Here is a 27,008-nt window from a genome sequence, read left to right on the forward strand (position 1 = left end):
CTCACAGCGTGTCGCGGGTGCATCTGCACTGAGCACGTGTGCACGTTCCGCTCCCCACTCCCGTGAAATGTGAATGAGAGAGCTTTCTCCGTTGTAGTAGTGCGTCGTAACTGAATACTCCCGCATTTGCCTACTACTTGAAGGAATCTGGTCCAATTGGGACACCGGGACCATATGTCGGCGCATCTCTCCGTTCATTCTTGTTCTTGTCCACAGTTCGTCGCGGGGGTGGACGAAGAGTTTTGGTGGTTTTGTTCGCTTCATCTCTGTTCGAAACCCGGCGCACTTGCTTTTCTTTTTTTGTGTTTTTTTTGGGCAGTGGTCGATACCCTCCCGAATTCGCCTAGTACGAAATTAGTAGGAACCCCAGGTGTGCGGCCTCTACCATGAGGTTTGAGGCGGATTCTCGCAGTGTGTCGATCGACTCGTCAGGCAGCAGTCGTCAGGTGCTCAGAGGGGAAGAATGCTGTACGGCGCAGGTATACACCCACAGGAACTGAGAATGGCCGGTATGATGGACGGTATGAATGAATGATTACGGCAGCTGTGAACGTGCCGCTATTCGTATGGTTTTAGTCATGTCGTGGTGCCCAGCCCGAATCCAGCAAGGTTACGGGGAAAATAGTGTAAATTCTTTTCATTCCTCTCCTTCCAGCGCGACTATTGGATGCGTGCTGTTTCATAGCAATAACTGTACGTAGTACTGCCTCCGGGTAAAAGCCGTCGCATTTTGCGCAGTATGTCTCCACTGAAACTGTCAGTAAACCCACCATTGCATCTGTAGGACGCTTGATCGCTGTTACAGACAGCTTCCAAAGTGACTACAAACACTCTTAAACCCAAATCCAAATCCAAATCCACTTTATTGCCAACCTACAAGTTGGGGGTCCCCCAGGCAAAAAGCTGTCACAGACAGCTTGACTGGGCCCTGGGGGCCTACAGGCAGCATCACGCAGTGGACCTCACAGCACTATAATAATGAATATGAACATGAAAATGCAGTGCTTACATTTCCAAAAGAATTACACACACAACAGACATCAAAATGAATATGAACATGAAACTTACAAACAGCAAATGCAGTGTTTACACTTCCTGAAGAGGTATACAATAATATTTCAATATAATATATTTGATTTCAATACGTTTAAAAAGAAACAAACCAATACATGCTAGCACATTATGATGCAAGCAAAAGTTAATCGATAAAGAACCAATCAGTTTTCCGCCGGTCGAGTAGTGGTGTCAGTTCTTATTGGTCAGTGTCATTTATTTGGAGTGCAGTAATATTCATTGCCTCATCAGAAAATTTGTTAATTCGTATCTAAATGAGCTAAGTGGGGCAGTAAACCCGGGGCTATACTCAGTCCTGCTCCGTGAAATAGCCCCTGGGAATGACCCTCTCCAATCGGAGCTTTCTGTTTCAAGATTGCTTACGTCACACTAGTCGGACTCGATTGAAAAGCGAAGCAAACACACAAGCGTTGTTCTGTGCAGTTTGTAACAGAGTGTCTGCCCGTTGCACGCTCTCGTCTCTAAAAAGAAAAGAGGTTGTACTCGACTTCGCCGCTGTCAGCGTTATTAATGATGCTCCTTACCTCCGCACACTTGTACCTCTTGCCGGGACAGACAATGGTTGACAGAAAACGCGGGGTCGTTTTTCGGATCGCTTTCCCGGTCGTTTGAGCAACCCCTGAAGTGACCAACGACCGAACAGGGAAGCAGTCGGTCGCTGCTTTGTAGAGCCATTCTCGATTGCGATTCGCTCCGGTGGTCTCGATGGGAACTTGGCAAATGCTGGCCCAGGTAATCGAGGAGGGTTTTTTTTTTTTTTGTCTTGGGGAGGGAGTGTGGTGTAACGAGGGTGTAGACGTGGAAAACTGTAGTCGTGGATCGTTGTCCTCAGTCAGCCGGCGAAAGGTCGGTCAGAAGCGCGCAGGGGCGAATGCAGGCGATGTTATGTGAAACGCCATAAAACTAGACTATGACGAAACGGCTCACCCTGTTTTCGTGTGGTTTATAGTATAAATGCTTTGTTTTGGGCTGTGTGTTGTTCAATCACGCAGCGTGTACCGCTGTGATTGAAGAGAGATCCAGGATTGAGCCGACGCACGGGTTATGCGGAAAAAGAAAGAAAGAAAGAAAGAAGGAAAGAAAGTGAGAAAGAAAGCCGGACAAGAAAGAAGGAAGAAAGAAGAACGAGAGTAGTATTCCATCTTTTGCTTTCCCCCTTTTCAAAAACCAGGGGGCGTTACGTAAACAAGTGCAGTAAAAATAAAAAATAAATAAATAAAGCTCCAACTTCTATTAAGCTGGAATTTGCGGAGGCCATGAGGTTACATTATCAAAAAAAAAAAGTCAATACCATGTTTCATAAGGTCAAAATATGCGAAATAATGCGCCGGTATGAAGTAATATTCGGCGGTTCAGAAATACGTTGATGCGTCAGGTCTTGTGACTCAAAAATTAATAGGCACAAGTTAAAATGCCTTAAAAAATATTGTGTAGAGACGAGCTACGATGGATCCTTTTTTTTTTTTAGTTGATATGCTGATTATGAAATTGCGAGCCTCCCCGTTTGCAAATACATCTCGAGGCAGGTCGCTTATATAAAATGCCAGCCTTGCAAACTGCGTCCCTCTGTGAGGAAAATTAGCTACTTGTTAGCTCGGGAGACAGTAGGCAGGCTTAGAAGGTCAGCTAAGAACTGCGCACGTACAGGAAGGACAGAATACCGCGACCCATACATAAGAAAGATGAAGAACAGACTCTCTGAAGCTTATGGGAAAATACACAGAAAAAAAAACACGTCCACACCTAATATGTGTTGGCAATGCGGTAGCATTAGAAGCTGTTGATGCCTTTGTAGCTGAAGTGACGTCCCTTTTCATCAGCCAATGAGAATTATCCGATCTGGTGACGTCACATGTCTCCAGCCAATGGGAATTATGCGGTCTGATGACGTCACTTGCCTCCACCCTATGGAAATTCTCCGGTCTGGTGACGTCACTTCCCTCCATCCAGTGGGAATTCTCCGGTCTGATGACGTCACTTTCTTCTAGCCAAATGGGATAATTTTATGACCAATTTTTTTTTTACATGAGGCTTTTAAGGTTACTACGTTAGAACCCGCCACATGAGTGTGCTCTCCACATTTCGCGAATTCTGGGAGAAGTGGCCAATACTCGTGCAAGTTTTCTCGGCTATGGAGATATAGAAACGGTGCTTCGCGTTGCGGTACCTGTTCTCAATGCTCACAAACGCCGAGAACGAATTGCCTTCTGACGCGCGTAAATGTAGGCGGGACCCAAATGAATAAACAAACATAAAATGAGGTATTCTTGCAATAAGAAAAAAAGAAACCGTTAAAATAAAACAGGATGTGCCGAAACTTAAGCCTTCGAGGAGAAATGCACACTCGACTAGAGGAAAAAGAATGAGAAAAAAAAAATCAAACAGATGACAACGGTGAGGACACGGCGAGCCGGTATTCTTCGTTTCTCGCTGCTGTTCCTGTCTGTACCTTTGTACTTTCCGTTGCTTTCGCGGCGCCATTCTTTTTCTTCATTACTTTCTCTCTCTCTCTCTCTCTTTTTTCAAACTGTGGCCTCTCGGATTTTACCGCGCGTACGTGCTGCTTGCATTTTGAGCGCGCTCCTAGCGGAAGACCTGAAAGAGCGGCAGCGTTGCGATTTTTTACTTTTTCTTGTCTCATTCGCTCGCTCTTGTTTTTCTGGCCCTGGCGCTGTAGCTGCTGCTGCGAGGGGTTTCTAAAAACGGAAACCCGGTTTTAGTCGACTTTGCGCGCTACAGTCTCTTTCCTCGTGCCCAGTTTTTATTCTTTTTGTTTTCTCTGTTCTTTAACTTGTATGGACGCACCTTAATCGGGAAACACCTCTTACCTCACCGGAAACCATTTTATGCTTTTGGTTGGTTTGGTTTATGAGGTTTAACGTCCCAAAGCGACTAAGGCTATGAGAGACGCCGTAGTGGAGGGCTCCGGAAATTTCGACCACTTGGGGTTCTTTAACGTGCACTGACATCGCACAGCACACGGGCCTCGAATTTCTCCTCCAAAGAAATTCAGCCGCCGCGGCCGGGATCGAACCCGCGTCTTTCGGGACAGCAGCCGAGCACCACAGCCACTGAGCCACCGCGGCGGCTCTTTATGCTTTTGGGGATTCCGGCTTGGTTACCCTGTCTTTATAGACTTCCCGTACAAAAATTTCTTTACACAGTCTATAGAACGTCTATACGCTTTTGTCTATGAAGTCTATAGACTTTCTATAGACAAATACTGTGTTTTAGTCTTGAGGCAATACAAACTCTATAGACAGTCTATAGTAGCCGCGATGGCTAAGCGGTTATGGCGCTCGGCTGCTGGCCCAAAAGACGCGGGTTCGATCCCGGCCGCGGCGGTTGAATTTCGATGGAGGCGAAATTCAGAGGCCCCTGTACTGTGCGACGTCCGTGCACGTTAAAGAACCCCGGGTGGTCGAAATTTCCGGAGCCCTTCACTACGGCGTCCCTCATAGCCTGAGTCGCTTTGGGACGTTAAACCCCATAAACCGAACCAAACCGAACCAGACAGCCTATAGCCATTCTATAGAATTACGGCTGTACTCTTTCCGTAGACTTCTGTCTATAGTGTCTATCAATAGACAAAAAGAAATATCTATACAAAGGCAATAGAGTCTACGAGAAGTCTATCGACAGTTTGCAGACCATTTTTGTAAGAGTTGAAAGAACCTGCACTCTAAATAGGAAGGAGTAAAAGGGAGTAAGCTATATTTTAGCGCACTCCCTCCATCCGGAGCCCTCCACTACGGCGTCTCTCATAGCCTTAGTCGCTTTGGGACGTTAAACCCCATAAACCTAAACCTAAACCCTTTCTTAAAAAAGGGTGTGCGCTGGAGGACAGCTATAGAGGGGGAGTTCGGTCTGCAATGCCTGATTTACTGATTGATGCACCGTGTAATGGTTTCGCATTAATAACAGTAAAGTCTGGATTTCACTGTCGCGCCAACTGTAACGTGTTGTCTAACAGCGCCCCTTCGCTGTGTTATTAAATCTAAGCTGTCTCGATCGTCACACCATCAAGCTAGAATAAAACACTCACCGTCACGAATGAATGAATAATGCTTTACTTAATGTAGCCGGTTCGAAGGGCTAATTAAGGGAGTACAGAAAAGAGATCACCCACATAAAAAAAACACCCAGAAGGGCCTCTAAAGTTCTCTGTAAAGAAGCCCTGTAAAGTTCGTCGCTCCTAGAGCGACGAACTTTACAGGGCTGCAACGCAAAACCGAGCTCGCGATGGCAGCAGGAAGAGTACGTACTGCGTTATCCGTTCGAACTAAAAAAAAAAGAAAAGACAGTGGCCCGCGTGCTCAGCTTATCCGCAGCAAGGCAGCTGCGCAAAGCGACAATGCGCCCCTCGCGGCTGAACTCTGAAGCTCGATGTTATAGCGTCCGACTCTGCCCGCTAGCCTTTGCCCTCAGTACTCAGCAGTGCGGGGCTGTTTGTTGCAGTCAATGCTTAGGTTTGGTTTAGTGGGGTTTAACGTCCCGAAGCAACTCAGGCTACGAAAGACGCCGTAGTGAAGGGCTCCGGAAATTTCGACCACCTGGGGATCTTTAACGTGCGCTGACATCGCACAGTACACGGGCCTCTAGAAGTCAGTGCTTTAGCTGCCTCCATCGAAGGGGATCGCTGGTGATTCGAGGGCGGGTGGAGTGGGAAATAAAGAGGGATAAATAGAAAGCGGCTGGCGGCCTGTTTTACACATCGTTTTATACAAAGGGTTTTTTTTTAAAGCTCATTGTTTTTTTTTTTTTTCAATTTATAACATAGATCTGGAACAAACGATCCCCACGCTGTGCCCGCTTGCTCGTTGTTGTTGTTTAGCCTCAGAGCTCAGTGGCAAGCTCTGGACTGACTCGTGGCGTCAGGGCACGTATTTCTGTTTTTCTTCCACCCTTTGTGTAGCGCTGCCAACTTTTTATTGTTCTGCGTCTCGGCTTTTAGAGAACATGTTAATGATCCTTACTAAAAATCACAGCGAAATTTTCGAAGCGATAGAGAAGAAATGTTCCGACCACCACTGTCAAGAATACAGAATGGTTGCCTGCTTCGGATTCATGCAGTCTCTATTCTAGCATGGGAGTCTCAGAGCACTCAAAATTGATGGGGAGTCGAGAAGCCCCCAACTTTAAGCCCTGGTTACAGTACCTTTTGATGTACAGTCCCCGTCAAAAGTGTACAGCCGAAGGGGTTTGCTTCTAAGCTGTTTATCGTGGCTCCCTAGCACATCTATCACTCCGAAGCTTGGCAGGATTGAGGACCCGAACCCGTTCCTCGTTACGGTCGCTCAGGATGAATGACGAGGCACGCTGCAGGCCTCGAAAGCAAACCCCTTGGGCTGTATACTTTTGACGGAGGCTGTACGTCCTGTGCTGTTTTGCAAAGGGACTTTCTGGGAGCGTGTTTAGCACGGAACGTTTAAAAGCGCCATGAGCAACTCGAAAAGCGCGCTCCGCAGGCTTGCGGCGAGAGTAATTACTGTGCTTGCCGCGGGGAGGAGCTACGTGACTCACTCCGCGCTGCTTTCGACCGCTGCCCTTGAAGCCGAAGCGATTGCCCTCTAGCGTTCGAGAGAAGAGAACGGGCACAGCACCGCGCTGGCAACACGCTACCGGTTGGGAGGGGGAAAAAAAGAAAGAAAAACCGCTTCCCTCGCATTCGCTGGGAATACACCGATCGTTGCAGCCCAGCGAAGGGCGGCTATTTTTGAACTGCCGCTGTAGGTTCACCGGCGCATTCCACGCTACCTATTTGCGCTTCCTACCGTTGTCTTTTCTGTCATTATTTTCTTGCTTTGCCCGGCAGGATGCATGGGATGGTTATGATAGCGACTGCTATAAACACAGGCTTGCTGAGGTTTGAGTGGAGGAGCGATTGTGATCATACCGCTTGGCAGCCAATCGCGGGAACAAACTGAGGCCTTCGGTTTCGCGCCGTGTCGTTGGCCTCTGGGCGGGTTTCTTTTGGCGGTTTCGTTGCGTCATTGCTAGGGGTGTATTTGCTGGTCGTAAATAAACGTAGGGGACATGACGAGAAAAGCCTTGGACGGAAGGCTGGAGAGACGGAATGGTCTGTTTTTTAGACACTTTTAGCAACGGATCCCAATGCGTCCGTCATGTCAGTACTCTTTTTTTTTTTTTTTCACATTTCATTCGTGTCAACAACAGGCAGGTCGCAGCGCCAAACACGTAACTATTAGCAAATTTTATAGTTTCCGCACGAAACTCCGCTCGTGAGCGGCAAAGCAGGGGGGTTCGTTTTTGTGAGCACTTGGCTAGCTTTTGTTATCATCATCATCATTATCTTAACTACGTCCACTGGAGTACAGAGTCCCCTCCGTAGGCTGACCTCAGATTAAACCATAGATTTTCTTAGTGTTTCCTGGAGTAAAAGCTGGCGCTACCCTCTGTAGGCAGTAAGTAAAGGTCTGTAGGCTGTAAATAAAGGCCTGTGGGCTGTAAGTAAAGACCTGTAGGCTGTAAGTAAAGGCCTGTAGACTGTAAACAAAGGCCTGTAGACTGTAAGTAAAGACCTGTAGGCTGTAAATAAAGACCTGTAGGCTGTAAATAAAGACCTATAGGCTGTAAATAAAGGCCTGTAGGCTGTAAGTAAAGACCTGTAGGCTGTAAGTAAATGCCTGTAGGCTGTAAGTAAAGACCTATAGGCTGTAAAAAAATTCAGGGGGCACTTTGACTGTCTAAAGTGCGTAGAGGCGAAAGCGTTTTCCGCACCACTTTCAGTGCTTCTGTGGCACTGGTGGCGTCACATGTAATTGAGTACTAATTACTAAGTGATGACAAATCACTAATTAATGGTTAATTACTGATTAATGCCTGAATACTAATTAACTGCTAATTAAGCTTAAGCTTCGCCTTTAGGAGTGGAACGCGACAGCGTGTTGTAGCGCTGCCAGGGAGTCCACGGAACGCCACCACCCGTTCGGCGCGATGCCTTGCCGTTTCAACGCAACGGTTTTTGAGGAAAGGAAATGGCGCAGTAAATCTCTGTCATCTCGGTGGACACCTGAACCGCACCGTAGAGGAACGGAGGAAGTGGGAGTGAAAGAAGAAAGACGAAGATGGCCCGTAATGAAGAAAATGAAAATTGTATTTGAGGAAAGAAAATTACGCAGTAACTGTCTCACATATCTCGGTGGACACCTGTCAAAATTCAGGGGGGGGGGGGGGGGGTTCACTTTTTTGACCTAAAGTGTGGTCACTGATGTGTGGTTAAGATGTTAAGCTTCGCCTCTAAGAGTGGAACGCGAGAGCGTCTTGCAACGCTGCCAGGGAGTCCATAGAACGCCATCGCCCATTCGGTTCTACGCGTCGGTGGGTGAAACGGACGAACCAGCTCACTGATACGAGACGTATTTGCCGATTCTTTCAGCGAAGGCGACCCAAAAATTGGTTTTTGAGGAAAGGAAATGTATTTCTCTCTCATATCTCGGTGGACACCTAAACCTCGCCGGAAGGGAAGGGAGGAGGATGGCAGTGAGCGAAGACACCGTATTCACTAGACGTGCCTTTGTTCATTCCAAGCCATCGAGCTGGCATGGTGGAGTGGATAGCATGCTCGTCTCGCACTCCGAAGACCGGGGTTCGATTCCCGAGCTCGACCAATTTCTTACTAGGTTTTATTTATTTATATGGCCTGACTAGAGAAGTTAATTAGGCTAATTGGGTAATTAAGCAATTAACTAAGCGCAGTCCCACTTACTTGGAGCATCACTATATGGTCCCTTCTATTGGTTGCATGGTTACTAGCCAAAGTACAATTGGCCCCGTTTGAAATTGGCGCACTGTGACGTCACGACCGTTTCGACCAACTGAAAAGCGTGACATTCTCTGTCGACAACTGCTGCTTACAACGATGAGACATTAAAGGCTTTCGCCTTAATAAAGGCCTGTAGGCTGTAAGTAACGGCCTGTAGGCTGTAAACAATGTCATGTAGGCTGTAAATAAAGGCCTGTAGGCTATAAAGTCCCGAGTATCTGAAAAAGAAGCAGCATGTTGTGCTACAATTGAGTGGAGATCGATCGGAGCGACTTCCCTGGCAGTTCCCTTGTTGAGCAGCCTCCATCTGTTTATTTTTTGTAATTCGACGTCTTTTTGCCGTATTTCGCTGCTTACAATCCTTTTAGTACAGGACACATTGTGTTCTTGTTGTTCGCAGATTGATGAGCGTAACGCGTAACGGACGCCGCTGTCATACTGTCAACACGTTGTACGCTGTGTTTGTGAGGTGATAAATCGTGTGACACACATCAAGCGATAGAGTGAAAATACATGACTCCAAATTCTTTAGCTAAGGGACATATGACATGTGGAGCAGATGCCCGAGGAATTCTCAAGTGATGTGACGAATGCAATGTCTGAAACTTTTGTTTCGGCTCGTGTGATTTCGCTGAAAGCATATGTTAGTGCATATTCAAGTGTACATGCAATAGGCGCTACTATGAAGCCAGCAACGCAGCATTAAGGTGACCTGCACTTTTTCACTGGGTCGTAGTTTCGCTCGTTTAAAGTCCCCGCTTGAAACCAGTCTGCCGTCGACCTATGTCGTTGTTTCGCTCGCTTAAACTTCTAACCTTCTTTACCCCGCGTCCAGTCATTTGTCTAGCTAAATTATTCAACGCCTGTTCCTCTCCCTTCTTTCGCAATCCGTATAAATTGAAAGAAAAAACATTCGCCTACACGGAGAGGCGAAGCACCTGTATGGGTTGCAGACAGGTGCTTTTCGTGTCCAGCGCTTTGTTCGCTTTTTTTTTTCTTTCCCAATACCGCGCGCGCTACTTTGCAAGTGGCGCCATCCTTCGGAGCCGACGGACTCCATGCCAGCTATGTGCGATGGCAAGAGGAAGGGTTGATTCCTTGCCGTTAATGAAACGTTCCGTCGCTTGGCGACGGCAGGGCGGGCTTGGCTGTCTTTTTCAGCAGCAGTGCCGAAATTGACAACACACCTCGAAGCTTTATCAGCGACTGTTTGCGCCCGATGAGGGAACGCCTGGGAGTTGTGTGGGATAGCGGCGCGCACTGGAGGCCCGGAAAATTGCTCGCTTGTATAGTATTTCGCGCCGAAACCCGAGGGGATATGCGTAAAGGCGCAGTTGCATCCACTGTGCTCGCGAGAAAGTTGCTCGCTCCACGACTTGCGTAACAGCGTAATGCCGAAAAGCGGGCGCTCTGGAGTCGGCAGCCGGCGACACTTGCTTTTCGCTTCCGTCGGAACAATATATCCCGCCTTTCACAGGCTGCTTCGCAGGCGTCCGTCGCCTGGCGCTTTTCGCAAGCGCGGATATTTTCTTTCCTTCCCGTTGGACTCTCCTCTGAGCTCTTTCGCTTTTTCTTTTTTCCCCTCGCACGCGCGCACGGCTCACCCCTTCGCTCGGTCTCCGCGGGCGGCGAGTCGGACCGAGGCCTGCCGCGCCGCCATGTTGATTTCGCCTGCTCACCTTCTACATTTCGGCGGCGCGCGCTTGCAAATAGTGCGCCCGCTCGGCGTTTCCTGGCGCCTACGCTACCCTCGCTGGGCAGAAACGGAGCCAAGAAGCGGTCTTCTCGGCTTGTTTTCGATCGCTAATCGCCGCGAAAGCTGCTCCGGAAGCGATTGCAAAATCTGCCGCAGCGCGCGAGCAGCGGCGACTGCTCGGCTGTTGAGGGGGGCCCTGCCGCTGCCGCCGCGGTGCCTGGCGGAAGAACACGGCGCGGCGGCGACCCGTCGTCTTGTGCGAGGCTTCATCGATGGCGGCTCGGTTTGTTGACTGTTTGACGTGAGATTAAATGTGCTTTGCGGGGTGCGGTCAGGCCAAGACGGATACCGCAGTGTCCGGAGATTGCCCGTAGGGAAGAACACAGCGTCCGGAGCGGCTACCAGGGCCGCCGTCTGCTACCCGTGTGTCGTGCTTGTGCGAGTGCTTTCGCGGCGGTGTTGATACTGAAGCCGCCGGCACCATCACCTGAGGCCCCCTCCGCCCGTTCCGTCGGTGGGCTTTCAGTTCCCACGTTTGTTTCCCCTTTTCGTTGGTTTCTGTCGGCGGGTTCTTACTGCTGCCCCGACGGTGCGGGCATCGTCCGTGACGACGTTGGGGACCGAGCGCCGTGCGCACGAGCGGGCCGGAGTGGAACCGATCGCCGCGCACTCGAGCGCAGTCGAGTTGGTCGAAAGTGAGCCATGGGAAATGCCGCCACTACGAAGAAAGGGGACCCTGCCGAAAACGGTAAGCGCCGCTTGGATGCCGACACTGCCCTGCGGCACGGGTTGCCTGCGCGCCACGGAGAGCCGGGGGTCTCGTTATTTTCGTTTTGCGCCCGTGCCGCGGGCTTGTTCCCAGAGCGGCCGCTGGTCGCTGCGGTGGCGGCGGCCACGCGAGGCGTACGGAGCCGCTCCCCTCCCCTCCCATCGCTGCGCGCTTCTGTCTTCGTGCTTCGCACGGGAACTCCACAACAACCAGAAAGGTCCTGTAGGCGTCTACGCCGAATCCTCACGCATCGTAAAAACACCAGCAGCCGACCTCGATTGCTTTGCAATGCAGGCAAATCAATGCTGTTTCAGCTCTAGCTGGTCGAAACTGCTCTCGCCGGCCGGCACCCACTGAAGGTGCTCGCCGTTCCGTGCTGGGCGAGGTTTCGCTTTCGAACGCCTCTCTTTAACCCTTTCCGCGCCCTCGGTGGTGAGGGAGATGCTGCTCAGCGGGCGCTGTCTTGTGTTTCTCGCTATTCTGCCGCCCGCGGAGGTCGCATTTCCGCGGGCTTCGCGAGTGTGACCTTCGTCGCCTGCGTCGCTCGCGAGCGCATCGTTTTGTACTATGCGGAACCCCCCGTCCCGTTTCGCAGTTGGAAGGAAGGTGAGAGAGAGACAGGGAGCCTAGCGCGCGAACGGCCCCAAGGGTTGCTTTCTGAGGTCCCTCCTTGGTGGGGGGCTGATCGCGTTGGCAGCCAGCCTTATTGCCAGCACACGCGCACGCACACCCCGGGCGGAGGGAGAGGAAGGGGGTCGCGAGGTTGCGGCGGCTGCAATGGAAGTAGCTCGAAAGCAAAACAATGGGCCGGTTTCGCCCCGTCCGCCGCCGTGTTTTCCAACTGCCCCTGCGAGTAGCGAGCTCCCTTTACTGCTGAGATGCGGATAAAGATCGCAACCTCCTCCTGCGTCGATGCCGATAAGAGAGACAAACTCCGTGCCTGGCCGTGAAGGCTCCCTTCTCGTTCGTATCTTGACGAGCCGCGCTGATGTATCGGACAGAATCGACGCTCGGACGCTCTTTCAGTACCGGTCGCTGCACGTGCCTTCTATTATTCCGTGTATTCTTGAGCGCCGTCGCTCCTGTATAGTGTCTTCCTGCCCGGTTTACGATCGTGAGGTGGGGGAGTGTTGCCGTCTCCCCCTTGCGATCGAGGCCCTGTCGCGTCCGATAAGTGATCCCTCATTTCGCCATCGACCCGCACGTAGTACTACTCTCGGCGAGAACTGCCTTGCGCCGACCCTGCTTCTCGCTGCCTTGGCTCCGCAAACAGAAACCTAGCCAAGGCTCCACGCGAGAGCGCTATTGATCGCGGGAACGGTAAAAGCCCGCCCCCACCCCCACCCTCCCCCCACTTCCCTAGTGCAGCCGACGAACCTCTACATACCCCCCCCCCCCCCCCTTCCTCCATTTCGCCTAGTAAGCCCCCCCCCCCCCCCCCCCCCCCCTTTTTTTTTGTTTCGCGAACTGCTCTCTTCGTAGTCTTAATAGCTTGCCTACGGTCTCTGGCGCACTGCCTCTGAGCGACCGTCGCTGCCGAAACTTTATACAGCAGATCTGCTGCGTCTTTGAAGATCAATGGAAACCAACCTTCCGCACACTGAGAACTGCGACCGAGTCTCAGGCCGAGTCTTAGGCCCGCTGTCACGAGCGAAGCTGCTCATCTTGGTGCGCCACTTTGGTGCTGCTTGTTCAGCTGGGACTTCATGCGGTATCTGCATGCCTCGCGTTGGTTGCAACTATAGACACCAAAATGTTTGCTCGCTTGTTTTCTTATTTCAAGTGATGTATGGAACGCTAGAAGACATGGATCACCTTGTGGTATTCGCCTACGACCGCTAAATACTTTGACTGAATTCCTTCTCATGCTGTTTTGGTTTCGTGAACCGAAGGATGGCTGTGACGTGTAGTTCACACTTAAATCACTTGTGCCACGAAGAAGAGCGGCAATATAACTGCTGATATGTCGAATCAGGTTGGCTTAAGTGTCGTAGTGAACTAAAACTACGTATCAACGTTTATATTACAGGTTTTTTCGCGCCTCACGTGACCTAAAGGTCCACTACACTTCACAGCCATAGTTCGTTTGAGGAAACGGGAACAGCATGAGAGAAAAAATTCAGTTATAAGCTTTTTAGCGGTCGTAGGCGAATACCCGGTGACCCATATATTCTAATGTCTAACGCATGATTTGAAAGAAAACACGGCAACTAAAATTAGCTGATATAGTAGTATAAGTGTCGGTGCAATGTGTGGTGGATCGGTGTTTTGCAGGGAAGGGGCGCGCGCAGTTTGGTCAGCCTATCTGCCCCCCCCCCCCCCCCCCCCTCCTCCTCGCGTTCTTCTTCCACCCATAAATTTAGGCCAAGTTGTGCAGACATTTTCATCCGACCTTTGTGTGTACTGCCCAGTTGAACTCTGCAGCGGGCAGTGCGTAGGACAGCGTAGAACAGCTGTGAAGAGTTGTTTTGCGCATATCAAAGTAAGAATGGCATCAGCGAACGCGCATGTCGGCCTGTGCCCCCGCGGTGTTGACTTGTAGCCGTAGTCCGAAGACTTTGCGGCGACCACTTTACATATGGTTTCGGAGTGGGGCTGGTTTCGGAGTGGACGTACGCGTCATCTTTCGTAGTGAGCCTGTACGATCTCTGCTGCAGTGTCGTGCCTGAAGCTAAACGCTGGAGCCTCTGCTGAGGCGCCGATAACGGCTGAAATTGAGCAGAAAAGTGTCTGAGAAACGGACCGGCTCCTATCACATTCTCATCTCGTGTGTCCAGAAAGTATGATCTCCGACTTATCAATCAGCCAAAGAGGCTACCAAGTCAGCATTGGTGACACTGACGATTGGAAGTGTAGAGTCGCCGGTTAAGATATTCGGCAGTCTGTATTGGCAGCGCGGCTAATCTTACGGCTGTGACGTTGCATCGAGGCATTATAGAGTGTTTTAGCAGAATCGGAAGGCAGTCGTCGATTCGCCTTTCCGGAAGACCACGAGGGGGCGCGCACCGAGCAGTGCGCATGCGCATTGCGAGCACCCGACTGCGTTGGTGCGTTTCCGCAAGGGTAAAACTCTACTATAAGCTGTGCTTTCAGCCGTTGCCGTTGCGATCACCCATTGTCACTCTAAGGCAGTGGTCGCCGCCCTACGCAGTCTGCATTCCCCCATTTTCTGCATTCCCCCACTTCAAAGAGGATATGGTTCCGCCGATACAGAGACGAATCCCGTTGGAAGCGAACATGAGGTGACCCAATTCTTGGATTCTCGAATGTATCTTTTTGCTGTCGGGTGCAACTCAAGAACCCCAGATGGTCGAAATTCCCGGAGCCCTCCACTACGGCGTCTCCTCATAGCCTTAGTCGCTTTGGGACGTTAAACCCCGATAAACCAACCAACCAACCAACCATCAAGAACGAAACGGCTTTTCCCCGACAAAGGACCCCCTTCCAGCCAATGGCGTCGGCTGATTGTCATGACCCTGCTAGAGGGAGGGGACTATCCCCATTTCATCTGCCACTCCCTGCATTGCCACGCTAACGGGGTCATGAGAATCGGCCGACGCCACTGGCTGGAGTTGTATCCGATTGTAGAACTGCACCGTTTGCGTCGCAGTAACAACGAAGGTATTGGTGTGCCCTCTAAAATCGTCAGTGACCGTTCCAGGTCGGCATTTATGTTTAACTCTCTCAACGTACTTAATCTTGACGCCGCAGAGTTTGTAGAGCGCTCGCTTTTCCCGTAGTGAGTGTTCGCCTCTCATTTTTCAATCCACCACTACGCGCTCACAGGTGTTCTCTCTTCCGTCAGCGTCGATCACTGCCGGCGTTTCGTTCGTTGCAAACATCACTTCTTAATTCCGCAGTTGGCCTAATTTCACGCCTAGGCGATGTGCAATCTGCGGCGTGACATTTCGAGCCCTCTCACCGTAGCCCAACGAGATCAGTCCTAGTGTGCCGTTCTGCGGGGAGTCTCTCATCTCGGTCGATGTCTTTTTTTTTTCTTTTTTCTGCTAGGTGTTCGTGTGACGTTGAGCCACTTTCTTGTGTGTTTGTTGTTCCTAGCAATCACCGGAATGCCAACCAATACGCCCTGTTTCTAGCATATACAGGGTCGCTGCATCGCCTCTTTATTATAAGTGTCTGTATAGTGTCCGTACAGCTCTCGGCGTATCGACCTTTATACATCGTCTGAATGCAGGCTTCTCGGTCGCTTCATTCAAATACGGGGTCTTCATCCGCCAAGTCGCCCCCTCTGTGTTGGCTGATTTAGGGTCCCATCGATCCCGCGTTGTTATTTCGAGGGCGTCGATATATCCGCTCGTCGGAAGGTTGGTCAGTGGTAAGGTCAGGCTCTCGTTTACCGCGCGCGATTGAGATCGCTTCTAGACGTCGGCACTGGCTCTCTACCGGCCAATACGCGACGCTCTCCAATGAGCGCAAGTATCGTGTCGTTGAGCGAAGTGCAAATTATCCCTAGTTTTTTTTTTGCTCTTGCGGCCTGGGTTGAGGTAGTGTAGTGCATCCGAAACCGAAACTACATGGGCGGAGTTTGATCGTGATTATTTACTCGGCGTAGGAGAATTCTACGTGGTTATTCACGTTTACTAATCTCAGACGTATAATCCCCCCCCCCCCCCCCCCCCAAAAAAAAAAAAAAAAGAAAGCGCAACCAAAAATTTCGAGTCTCCACTCTGAGTGCGATGGTGGGACAGGGACAGGTACTCGCCTGTAAGCTGAGAGTTCACATTCGCACCTGCATTGCATGCATGTTGCAGAACACGCATCAGCTCAGACTACTGATAGTGTTCTAGAAGGATGTACTACAGGCGTGATATGGTCGGTGTCCTATGTAGATGTCGTGCTCGAGGGCAGTGGGCGTCGAGCAGTTAATAGACCGAATCTGGATGCTATACCCTCGCCACTAGCATTTACCATTAGCTAATATGCTATGACATAGATGCCTCGTTGAAGCGAAAAGCCAGCGACCACCGCCGTCACACTGGCAGGTGACCGCACCTACCAACCGTCCTCCTCCCCCCCCCCCCCCCCCCCTCCGCTCCTTCCTGCAGTGGAATTGAAGGGGAATCGGAACGTAATCAGAGTTAGAATATATTGGGGAGTGAAAGCAGAATTCTACCACATTTCGTCCGCGTCGATCCTATTGACCGTTCCTCAGTTTTACTGTGGCCGTCGGTAGAATTCTATTTCTAGTCTTTTGTGTGCAAACGTGCGGGCTGTCGGAACGAATAACAGCTAATATCTTGGTATGCTCTTGACATTCGTGTGTGCGTTGGCTCGTGCCTTTGCGAACGGTAGAGGAGGGGGGATTTTGGGGTCTACGGGGCGTCCGCCGCTCTCGACCTTACTGATGGCGGATGAAGGAAAACGAAACTATGCGTTAGGCACAACAACATCTCTCGCTGAAGTAGTCACGTGATGTAATCGAATTCATCACCCGCCACACTTAAGAGTTTTTCTCACTGTCTCCTGGGGAAGGAAGCATTTCCTCTGCGCCAGTGAGCAATCGTCGAACGGTATTGTGCCTTATACGCATATTGTGACTAGTTTTGGGCGCTTACGTGACAGCTACTCACGCCAGGTGACGTACAGGGTCGGTCAAAAGTTCCCAGGCCACGGGGTGTGCTTTAGAGCCGTATAGAAAGGCAGTTACGACACCCGAGAAGCTCAAAATATCTGCAGATGGTAGAATAAGCATCTTTCTAACCTCTTACCACCTCGATAGCTTTATCGGCACCTTAAGTGCCAGGATATAGCGAGGAAAAGCAGACCGTGTGGCCTGGGAACTTTTGACCAACCCTGTACTTTGCCGCGCTTAAACAGTCACGAAGCGCCATCCGCACAATGCTTTTAGTTCAGATGCGGGCCGTGATAATATATGACGCAGTATTTTCCTATTTTTTTTTCTGTTTGTTTTTCCCTCGCTTTTTGTCACTGCCTCGGAGCGCCACTGCCGGGCGATTAGTTGGGGGCGTGCGAGTCCATAAAAGGCGCAGCGAGCGGAGCGCTATATTATGGACTCGGAAAGAACGAACGACCGGCCGCCGCGCTGTATACGGGGCCACCTCGTCAGCTGGCGCTGACACTCTCGTCTTACGCGACGCGGCGCAAATGTGGGTTTCGTTCACTATTTTTCTTTTTACCCCTCCCTGCCTTTTTATTCGCCTACTTCCGCGTGCAACGCGAGGTGTTGCGGGCCGGGCTGAAAATGGTTTGCTCGCGGTGGCGCGGCGCGTTTCCTGAAAGGAAAGGCTCAGCAGGATGAATATTGCGCAGGGCCCGCCCTTGGCAGGGGAACACAAAGGGAACTCGGAGAAAGGGGCGGTGGCCCGTATCGCTTGCGCAATGTGTTCCTCTCCTTTTGAAAGGAGAAGGCGACGCCGCGCCGTCTTGCGAGCAGTCTTAGCGATTTCCCGTTGACCTTTATACGTTGTTAGGATATGATCGTCACCCTGTCATCGTGTGCGCGGAACGTCGTGTATCGTAAGCTTTTGCGCGCTAACCAGGTCGAATAAAGCAAATTAGCCTCGTTTATGCTTCTAATTTTAAGCATGAAATGCTTTTTAGCTCCCGTTGTCGGCAGTGTGGTGACGTCACGCCGTGACCGAGAGCCAACATCCGGGCACTGAATTCCATTCATCCGGGAGCTGAAACGAGAGCATCCGGGCACCGTACGAGATTTAGCGAGACTCTCTAAGAGAGAGGGCCGCTTAGAACAAGAGAGGAACTCCACGGCGAGAAGGGCTTTGGGCGGAAAAACTGCTTCCGCGCCGTCCTCAAGGATGGCGCCGCGGTCCCACACTCGCGCATGTAAAAGACCGGCCGGCGGGCCTTCAGCTCATGACGTTTCCCCCTTTGGCAGGCAGATGTATACACGCTCGCGGAGTATTCGAACGCCATCTACAACCAATGTGTTATGCCCGTAAACATTTCATGCTTACTCTACTCTCGGTTACGGGAGAGGCACATTATTTTTATTCGGTGGTTATTGTTTAATTGAAATGCTATCTACTCAGCACCACTTAAGGGGTCTTGTCATCTGGCTCTAGGCGGATACGTCGTTTTAACATTTCTGCGAATATAAATTCAATAATTAAGTACATAGTATGTTTAAGCTTCTCTTTTCTACTATTTTTTCTGTATTTAATAAAGCGAAGCCTCCACTGTAGTCGGCTACCAAAGCGGGGTGACTATAGCTAGTCTGCCTCAGAGGTTTATCGGAGCAGGGTTAATGTAACTATCGTTTTCCAATACTATACCATTTTGGTTTTTCATTCGCGGTTCATCAATCGCCGAAAGGTCGCCACGTTCCCACTGCGATCCGACCGTTAGTGCGGCGGCGGTGATCAGTATAATAGAAACGAGAGAGAGAATTGCTTTGCTGCAGAGGACAAACCCTAGCACAGGGCAACAGAAGGCAGTTCTTTGTGTTTCGCCTTGCATGCGATAGGTGCGGGGTTCGGTCCCCAGTGCCGCCGGGCACTCGCCGGTGATGCAACGGGTACAAGCTTTCCCCTGGCCTGGAGCTCGGCTTATTCAGGGTGCAGGGAACGGGTCTCGGACCCAACCTTGAGTAGACGAAAAAAAACGCCTCCTGACAGGGCTCTGTTCGGCCACAGATCCCCTTACGCCATAAAAAAATCATCATCATCATCATCGTGAATTCGGTGTGCACTTTTCACACGTTTGCCAAGTTCCGCTCGTAATACGAAGGGGTTCACGTGTCCCGAGGGCATCGATTGACGTCAGCACGAGACCAAACTTTCCAAGAAAGAAAACGTCGGGACAAACAGTTTGAAATTCGAAAGTTTCACAATAAACAAGCAGTCTGTGCTAACGGCTTGTGCTTGCGTGGTGAACGAGCCGTAACGCGCCTTAAATATAACCCACCGCGGGGCACCAATTCGTTGTGAAAGATTCAGCTTCTGGCGGCGACTGGCAGCTATTTACTATAGAGAAGAGGAACTGCAGCGAAATATGTACTGTCGGCAAATAATTGGTGGGATAGGTGTTGTATTACCAGCGGATGGAGAAAGCGCGTTTCCTCATGGCTACAGACATTTCAAACGATTGCCTTACGCGATTGGTTTGAAATATTTTTTTGGCGCGCACACGCGTCCTGCAATTAGAAAACACTCGCAGAGGGTTACCTTGTTATCCGATGTTTAGTCCCATCTCACTCCCGTTCTTTTTTTTTATGCTTTTTTTCTCGGTCTTAAGCCTAGGCGCGACTTACCCTGTGCGCGTTTTTGCTCAAGAATGTGGAAACTCCGAAAATATCCCGTCAGAATGCGTCTTCTTTGTCGTGACAGGAATAGGCTCGACCATACCGACACTGTTCTTCTATCGGTTTACTGGCTTGCACTGTCCGCGAATCGTGCACATTCGGCATCCAACTTGTGTAGAGGGCTCGTGCGGCGCTTTTCCCTACGAATAAAGGCGACCTTTTGCCAAATCTTCCAGGACCTAGAAGCAACGCGTACGGGAGAGTAAAGCCGCATAAATCCATAGAAGCAAGGTGGACGCCAGCAACTTAGCTGAATACCACCAGCCGTCGTCTTAATTTTGCTTTATTGCCTACTGGGTCTCTCATAACCGGAGTCGCTTTGGGACGTTAAACCCCCATAAACCAAACCAAACCAAACCAAACCAAACCTTCTGGTTACGTGTCTGTCTCCAGTGCTCTAGCTATATAGCACGACGCAGACAGCGCTGCAAATGAACACTATGTGCTAATCCAGCAATGACTTAAATTTAAAAAGCGCGACAGGTGCGAAACCTTTTCGCCTTAGATTTTTTAATGCGTTGTACAGTCGGGCCCTAAAGTCTGTGGACCGCGTGTTCCCTAAGCGAAGTTGATAGCTGTATTATTAGCCGCCGGCAGGAGACCACATCTATGGTGAAAGAAGAGGACTTTTTACTTTCACCTCCACAAGTGAGGTCTCCTAGCCGGCGGCTAATGCTAGAGCTGTCGACTTCGTTTAGGAAGCGCGCGGTCCAGATACTTTTGTCCCCGACTGTACATCTAAACAAAGGCTCCCTGTGGACGTACAGAAGCTTCGCATACTTAAGATTCGTGTTACATGGGCGGAAAATAAGCGCCGCGCGTTGCCACTGTTCGCGCGCAACTGTTATGTCCTACGCTCTTTCGCTCGCACTTGTCTGAAGGAGCCGCAGCATTTCTTCGGCGATAAGCGTGCAGCAGGTGTCAGCCAGCGCTCCGGCGCCCCGCGCAGTGCAGTAAAAATTGCGCGCACATGTGGCCCGAAGCCTTCTTTCTTGCCTTTCGAGAAAACCTTTTTCTATTTTGTTTTCATCGCAGTCTATAGCGGCCCTGTTCGTGTATCGCAGTCATCCATAACCGCGGCACCCGCGCGCAGTGCCGTTGCGGTAATGACGGAGGCCCATTATCATCGAGAGGTAGCTAGCGCGGAGCGTCTTCCTTTGTTTTGAATTGCGCAAGGGAAGCGGTTACCGCACAGCGAGGGCCTCTGACCCTGACTTAGATTTTGGAGGTGTCCCGTTGCGTCGCCATGCAGAGCTCGCTGCAGCTTGGATGTCCGTGCGTGCCTTCGCATCGGGCGTCATTCGTCGCAGCTGCAGCTGCTCGCTGCATGCAGTACCTGCCTGCCTGCTTGCCGGCTCGTTCGATGTCGAACCGAGGGTCGCTTTGAGAGAGGGAGAAAGAGGGGGGGGGGGGGGGGGGGGGGGGGGGAGGGGGACGGCTCGAGCAAGACACTCGCGGCAGGTGTTTTTGAAAAAGGAAAAAAAAAAATTGAAATAGAGCGCCGTGTGCTTGCTTTCATCCGTGGGCGTGGTTGACAGTTGTGTGCAGTAAAGCTGAAACTTGACGCTTGCTTTCTTTTGGCCGGTCGCGACGTTCGGGATGTAGATATCGAAGGAGCCAGCAGTCATCGAAACGATGGGAAGCACAGTGAAATATTTTGTTTTCCTGTGTGGTTATGGTGTTGATTGGGAGACGAAATTAATTGCGGGATCGTTCTAGGATGGGATGTTATTTCGCGGAAAGTGTACGTGCGGGAAAACCACATGTGCCGCAGGTGGGAGTCGACCCCGCGACCTTCAAATATCCAGGTGTCTTTGCCCTTCATACAATTGCTGGCTGCCTCTGTTTCCCTCCCCCTATTCATCTCACTCTCTCTCACACACACACGCAGAAATATTCGTAGTGTGCATTCACGCCGAACACACGCTCTATTGACATCACATTGGTGTTCCATAAAATAACGCGTTCTACTGTAACTCGGGCACTGTGAGCCACTCGCATTCATCCAAGGTTAGTGGTATGTAGAGAGATAAATAATTGCCTTTCCCTGGGGCGGGTATCGGAGCGGGGATTTTAATATCCCCTATCGCCAATTTCACTATAAAAGAAAGAAAAAAGAACAAAGTGTATTCCGCTACGGGCGTATCCATAAATAAATTCTGCGCAATATGGAGCAGATTACCGACGAAGGATTTGGTTACACCACCTCGTAACTTGCCTGGGCGCAGCTGAACATGGGGAATGAGTTTTTTCTCTCTCTCTCTCTCTTGGGACACTTGAGAAGAACGGTGCCATTAACCTTTTCTCGGCGTAATGGTTTCGCTCGAGTCACCGTAGCTTGCAGGTTATCAGGCCGAAATGACACGCGATCGTCGCTTGTGAACGAGACGCAGCGCTTTGCCTTTTCTACTTTCAGCTATAGTACGCGACCATCGTGGTTCTTGTTTTGTTTTTGTTTTTGTGTGTGTAATAGATCCTGCGAATTGTATTTTCGGAAACCGGTTGCAAAAGGAATGTCTCTCCGCACAACAGAAGAATACCGCATATATTCGTGCTCGCGTTTCAGTTCAGCCCGAGTGTGCATGGCCTTTTTCAGCTCTGCACTGCGCTTTGCTGTAGGGAGGCGTATACTGCTGTTGTTGAGTTCGAACTTGCGGGTTCGACTTTCGACATGTCCAGCATTTTTGGACTAAGAATATTGAACACTGGAAAATTGTCAGGTACTGCTATGGAAATATTTCAGGTAATGGTCAATTCTTCTTATGTGTGGCAAAACCTTTGTTACAGTTTTTTTTCTTCGCTCGCGTGGAAGTCTGCCTTAGAAAGCCCATGGGCAACGCATTTGACGATCTCAAAAACATTAATAGCCCCCCCCCCCCAAAAAAAAAAAAAAAATGCAAGCCTGTTGACTGGAGGTCGGCGGATATATTGATTGTTATAGTGAAATCTTACATATGAAAAAATTGGTCAAATGTTTTAGGGGAATCCCCCAAGGTGGAGTAGATTTGTGATAAGGGAGTAACTTCTCATTGACATCCACCGGAGCTCAGCCATACGGCTACAAAGGAGAGAGAGAGAGAAAAACTTTATCATGGCAAGTGTGTTTAGACTCCCCTTGGGTCCCTGGACCACCGCACGGTCCCACTCTACGTCGTAACGTTCATGCGGTGTTTGTCCATGACGTCGGCACCCCGAAGCACCGCAGCAAGCTGCGATGGCGGGTCCAGAGACGAGAGCACGACCTCCCAGTCCTCCCAACTTGATACCGCGGGCTGTCCCTGCGGGGGAGGATCAGCAGGGCAGCCGAAAAGGATGTTGGAGAGTGTGGCGTGAGGGTCGCCGCACAGGGTGCATGCAGGGGAGGTGCCACAGTAGAGAGATAGCAGCTGAGGGGATGAGAGAGAGCGGGTCTGGAGGCGTCTCCAGAGGATCTGTTGGGAATGGGTAAGGGAGGGGTGTGGAGGAGGGTAAGTCCGACGGTCCAAGCGGGGCTCACGCGAAGGCTACAAACGAAAGCTGTATAGCTTTCCTGTGACATTGCAGGGAGCGATGTGACAATGCATGGGAAGAGACTGTCCCCCCGACCATGGAGGGAAGGGACTATCCCCTTTCGTCTGCCACTCCCTGCAAGGTGACACAAGCAGGCTCGTGAGAATCGGCCGACGCCACTGGCTGGAAGGGGGGTCCTTTGAAGGGGAAAAGCCGCTTGGTTCTTGAGTTGCACCATACAGTAGCAGGTCCAATGGGATTAACCGCGACACCATGAGAATAGGTCGATGCCTTTGGCTAGAGGGCCCCCGTTAAGGGCCATCTGCCGCTTCGTCCTTGAGTTGTATCTGACTGTAGACGGGCATGTATGACCGCTGAACACTCTATCCCCTCCTAGACATTAAAGGTGCAGTGAGGAAAAGGTGATGATGCAGTAGGCGCCTGTCTCAGCAAATTTTGAAAGAATGTCGCATTCACCGCGCGAATACTGTAATCTGCCTTCTAATTTGGCTTTGCTGGTGTTTGGCCCCCGAAAGTTAATTCGACAGCGCGATTATACCTGCGCCGCGATGCAGTCTGATATGCGTCTAAAACATTAATTATTGAAAGCACCCGCCGCGGTGGCTCAGTGGTTACGGCGCTCGGCTGCTGGCCCGAAAGACGCGGGTTCGATGCCGGCCGCGGCGGCTAAATTTCGGTGGAGGCGAAATTGTAGAGGCCCGTGTACTGTGCGATGTCAGTGCGCGTTAAAGAACCCCAGGTGGTCGAAATTTCCGGAGACCTTCACTACGGCGTCCCTCATAGCCTCAGTCGCTTTGGAACGTTACAACCCCAATAAACCGATAAAGCATTTATTGAAAGTGTGAAAATAATATTCCCGGGGTCGCGAAGACTCCGAAGTTTCCCTTGAGGCTTTTCAATTCCCGCGTGGCTCTTAGAAAGTTTTGCAGAAGAACGCCGTATTCCGGCAGTCGCATCCAAGCTGTAGCCCACAACGGCTGTAGCCAAGCTAGCTGCGAAGTTGGGCGTTCCCGCTGTGAATGGATTAATCGCAGCTTGTGTTCCCCCTATAGCGGTAACGTATGAAAGCATGTGTGGTGCGTTGCGCCGTCATAATGAAGTACGCGTGGAGGGAGGGAGTCAAGGGGGAAAGGGGGGGGGGGGGAGGAGGAGGCGCGCGAGCGATGGCGCGAACAGCTGCCGTGGATGCCGCAGTTGCGGCGACTGTGGCGGGTGTTTACGATGGCGTTAGCGGTCTGTCTCCGCGCCTCCTCGGCCTGCCGCCGCCGCTGCCTTGGCGCGGGCAGATGGAAGTTTTTTAGGCGGGCTCTGCCAACTCCACGCCCCCTCATACCCGTCGCTGCATGGCTCCCGGCCGCGGAGACCGCCACTGCGTCGTTAGCGAATTTTTTAGCCTAGCGTGTGCAATACCGCATACTGTGACCTCCAGCGTGAGTCGCATGCGCATAGTATGGATGGCTATGGTCGGATACAACTCAAGAACGAAGCGGCTCTTCTTCGTCAAGGGGCCCCCATCCAGCCAGTGGCGTCGGCCAATTGTCATGATAGCGTGACAATGCAGGGAGTGGCAGTTGAAAGGGGATAGTCAGCTCCCTCCATGGTCGGGGTAGTCCCTGCCATCCATTGTCACGCCGCTCCTTGCGTTGTCACTCTAAAGGCTCATGACAATCGGCCGACGCCATTGGCTAGAAGGGGATCATTTTACGGGGGTAAGCTGCCTCGTTCTTGAATTGTATCCGACTACAGCGTGTTATTACTCGAACTGTTGAGGAGGATAGATTTGCATCTTCTCGTTCGTACACTGCAAGTACGCCGTAAAGTCGGACACCGCAGTTGGCGTGGAAAAATTTGACAGTCTCTGGATTGTTGAAATTTTTGCGAGTGTTAGAAGCCCTCGCTTATCTGTTCGTTTGTCTATTTGTTTAATTAATTTTTCAATTTTGTCTTGTGGGACACTCCTTACTGCAACATTGCAAGGCGCGCGGAAGAAGGTCGTCAGATCGAGACACGTCAAAATCACTAAAGTTTTTCGATCGATTGAAAGCCAATGTAAACGTTGCAGTGCGCTGAGGTGATGGAGGGTCTTGATTTCGCCGAAACGTCGGGGACCTTCTAATGCGAAAGCATTTTATGACTGCTCGGCAACGAAACCCAGCGTAACCAGAAGCCCGGTAACGCCACCAGTACTCATTAGATTGTCAGTGGGTATTCATTAGCAATAGCTAATGATAATGGGAATTAGTGGAATGATAAATAACTTTACTAAATAAGGATGAGGGTCATTAATGACAGTGCAAATGGTAAACACCTTAAAGTCAGGGGCCTTTTGGGTGCTTTTGCAGTCACAGCACGTAAGAAGTCCGTGCCCTCCGTAATTGGGTTGCATGTTCCAGACAAAGCGTTTTTTTTTTTTTTTACGCCGTAGTGAACCGCGCGTTTCTCTTAAGCGGGGAAAGTCGGGGGTGGAGTAGGCCGATGCGCACATTTCGCAGTTCGCTGCTTCCTTTAATTAGCAGAGCTCATTTCGTGTCGCTCGTGTCACCGAGGCTTCTCAGGTCTACCAGCGTGAGGCTGTGCTGACGGGCTTAATAAGAAAAAAAAAGAGGATGCAGACCACGGGAGAACGTCCATCAGCTATGCTTTGCGGCTCGGTGCAGGAGCACGGATGGTGGGCTTCTTGAAGACGATCCACAGAGCGGTCGTGTTGTTCCTCCCGAATATAAACAACGTGCTTGTGGCATACTTAGCGCGGCTTGCCACGAAGTAGCTCGTTGGTGGCGTATGTCGCGCGCGGGAGACGTTCCAGTCGTTCCTAAGCCTCTCCCAGTCACGAGCAGGCGCTCCGTTCAAGCACGATTCTGTCATTATGACGCCAAGCACCAACCCGTTCTCCGAAGTGCGTGCTCTGTTGGCTAGGGACACCCCCGCACCTGGGAGAGAGAGAGAGAGTAGGAACACTTGCCAACTCTTCTCTGCCATCCGCACGCATCTAGTTCGCGGTTTGTTGAACCTTCCTTGTTTGTAATAAGCACGCGTCGTTGCGATTCACTGGAGCTGTTCTGCTCGCCGCCCTCGGTACGTTTGATTGGCGATGACGCGACCGCTGATTTTGCTTCCCTTTAGCATTTCAGAGCGTTAGCTCTAGCTCGTTTCTCAGTTTCCCGGTGTCGTCGGCGTCCGCGGCACCACCTGCTTCGGTTGGCAGGTGGTGATATATAGATAGGGAAATCCCTTGTCTACTTCTAGGGAAGGGGAACGAGAGGATGGATGACGTGACGCCTGAATTTGCTTCCCTTTAGCGTTTCAGAGCGTTAGCTCTAGCTCGTTTCTCGGTTTCCCGGTGTCGTCGGCGTCCGCAGCGCCACCTGCCTCGGTTGGCAAGCGGGAATATATAGACAGGGAAATCCCTTCTCCACTTATAGGGAAAAAGGAGAGGATGGGAGCCGACGGCTGGCCTTGTAGCTTGAGCGTAAGCCTCGGCTGGTCGAGGGAGGTGGTTGGTTTGAAACCCACTGCAGAGTATCTGTCCCTGCACTTGGGTTCACCTCTGTCTGTTAGGCCTTGAAAGAGGAAAAAAGAAAGAACAGGTGTGTGCAAAATTATTTGCTGTCACATGACAGCTAACGCTCAAACTTTCGCTTTACGTACTCGTAACCATCCTGTGTTTTTTTTTTTGTTGTTGTTGATACACTTGAGAAAACTCTTCTCGGTTAGGGAAGCTTGATTGACCGCGCACGGTACGAATGGAAGAATTTCAATAACCCCTCGGGTTCAAGCCTCGCTACGAAAATACCTGACTGCGGTCCCTTTCCTCTTTACACAGCTCGGTGAAAGAGTTCTCGACGTACCGTCCCTGCTGTTAACTGTTCCG

At 50.9% G+C, this 27,008-nt stretch overlaps 1 protein-coding gene across 6 annotated transcripts in view; it reads left to right on the forward strand.

Moving 5' to 3' along the window:
* Nucleotides 1–27,008, forward strand: part of Pka-C1 (Protein kinase, cAMP-dependent, catalytic subunit 1) — a 416,348-nt gene that overhangs the window by 329,271 nt on the left and 60,069 nt on the right. For 2 of the 6 annotated variants that reach the window (XM_089547434.1, XM_089547435.1), the window contains exon 1: nucleotides 10,689–11,304. The exons of the other annotated variants lie outside the window; for them this stretch is intronic. In XM_089547434.1, coding sequence (XP_089403560.1) covers nucleotides 11,259–11,304 — 46 coding nt within the window. In that variant the 5' untranslated portion in view covers nucleotides 10,689–11,258. Of the gene's footprint in view, nucleotides 1–10,688; nucleotides 11,305–27,008 lie in introns of those variants that run through there. 6 annotated transcript variants of the gene reach the window in all.

This window comes from Amblyomma mixtum, chromosome 1 (genome assembly GCF_055824585.1).
Source record: "Amblyomma mixtum isolate Tamu chromosome 1, ASM5582458v1, whole genome shotgun sequence".
Classification (NCBI taxonomy): Eukaryota; Metazoa; Arthropoda; class Arachnida; order Ixodida; family Ixodidae; genus Amblyomma; species Amblyomma mixtum.